Source organism: Eurypyga helias, unplaced genomic scaffold, assembly GCF_000690775.1.
Source record: "Eurypyga helias isolate BGI_N326 unplaced genomic scaffold, ASM69077v1 scaffold7020, whole genome shotgun sequence".
NCBI lineage: Eukaryota > Metazoa > Chordata > Aves > Eurypygiformes > Eurypygidae > Eurypyga > Eurypyga helias.
This window is the reverse complement of record NW_010226344.1, coordinates 46,551-47,245: the sequence shown is the minus strand read 5'-3', so window position 1 is coordinate 47,245 and position 695 is coordinate 46,551. Positions and strand designations below refer to the sequence as shown.

Below are 695 nucleotides of genomic sequence, written 5' to 3'. Positions count from 1 at the left end.
CCTCGGACTCAGGCCTGTACTGCACTGCATACGTGCTGTCATCCTCATTTTCCTGAATTCTCTCTGTATCATAGCCGTCCTCCACTGTGGCTATCACATCCCCTTCTGCAGTATCCGTGTGATTGTGGAAACCACTCTCAGTGCTGGCTGACCGAGCTAACATGCCTTCCTCCTCCTGCCCAGACAGGCCTCCTTGGATGCTATTTGTATGCCTTGGGTAGCGAGTTGCATACCGCTGTTCCTCTTCCACCTCTGAGTGCTCCAGGTCAGCCTCTGCTGACTCGTTCACTGCTCCATTTGCTGGCTCTTCACTTACCTCTCCCTCAGGCGGTCCAGCCAAATGGTTCATGGCAAGTTCTGGTGGATAGGTCACTTATTCTATTGACATTTTGTCTCCCACAGCTGGAAAGAAATAAAAAAAAATCCCTGACATGACTTTTTAAAAAAAGTGGAGTCAATAAACAGAAGCAACAAGACACCCTCCCTTCCCCAGCAGGCAAACATTTGAATTCATCAGCTCTGAAGCCGGAAGACATATCAGCACAACAGTATGACCTTCCAACAACGATCCCCTTGGGGTTTGCACTTCTGACTTTTATGGACAAATTCTTCGTGGAATAATCATTTCTGAGCAACTCGTTGGAAATGCTGCTATGGACTGCTGAGGCATTTTAATTATGTTGGCAGGTGCATGT

At 47.8% G+C, this 695-nt stretch overlaps 1 protein-coding gene across 1 annotated transcript in view; it reads right to left on the bottom strand.

Moving 5' to 3' along the window:
* APBA1 (amyloid beta (A4) precursor protein-binding, family A, member 1) overlaps positions 1-349 on the bottom strand; it is a 34,337-nt gene extending 33,988 nt beyond the window's left edge. Inside the window, exon 1 of the mRNA XM_010152734.1 lies at positions 1-349. This exon is cut by the window's left edge and continues 791 nt beyond it. Coding sequence (XP_010151036.1) covers positions 1-349 — 349 coding nt within the window.
* Between the last annotated feature and the right edge of the window lie 346 nt (positions 350-695).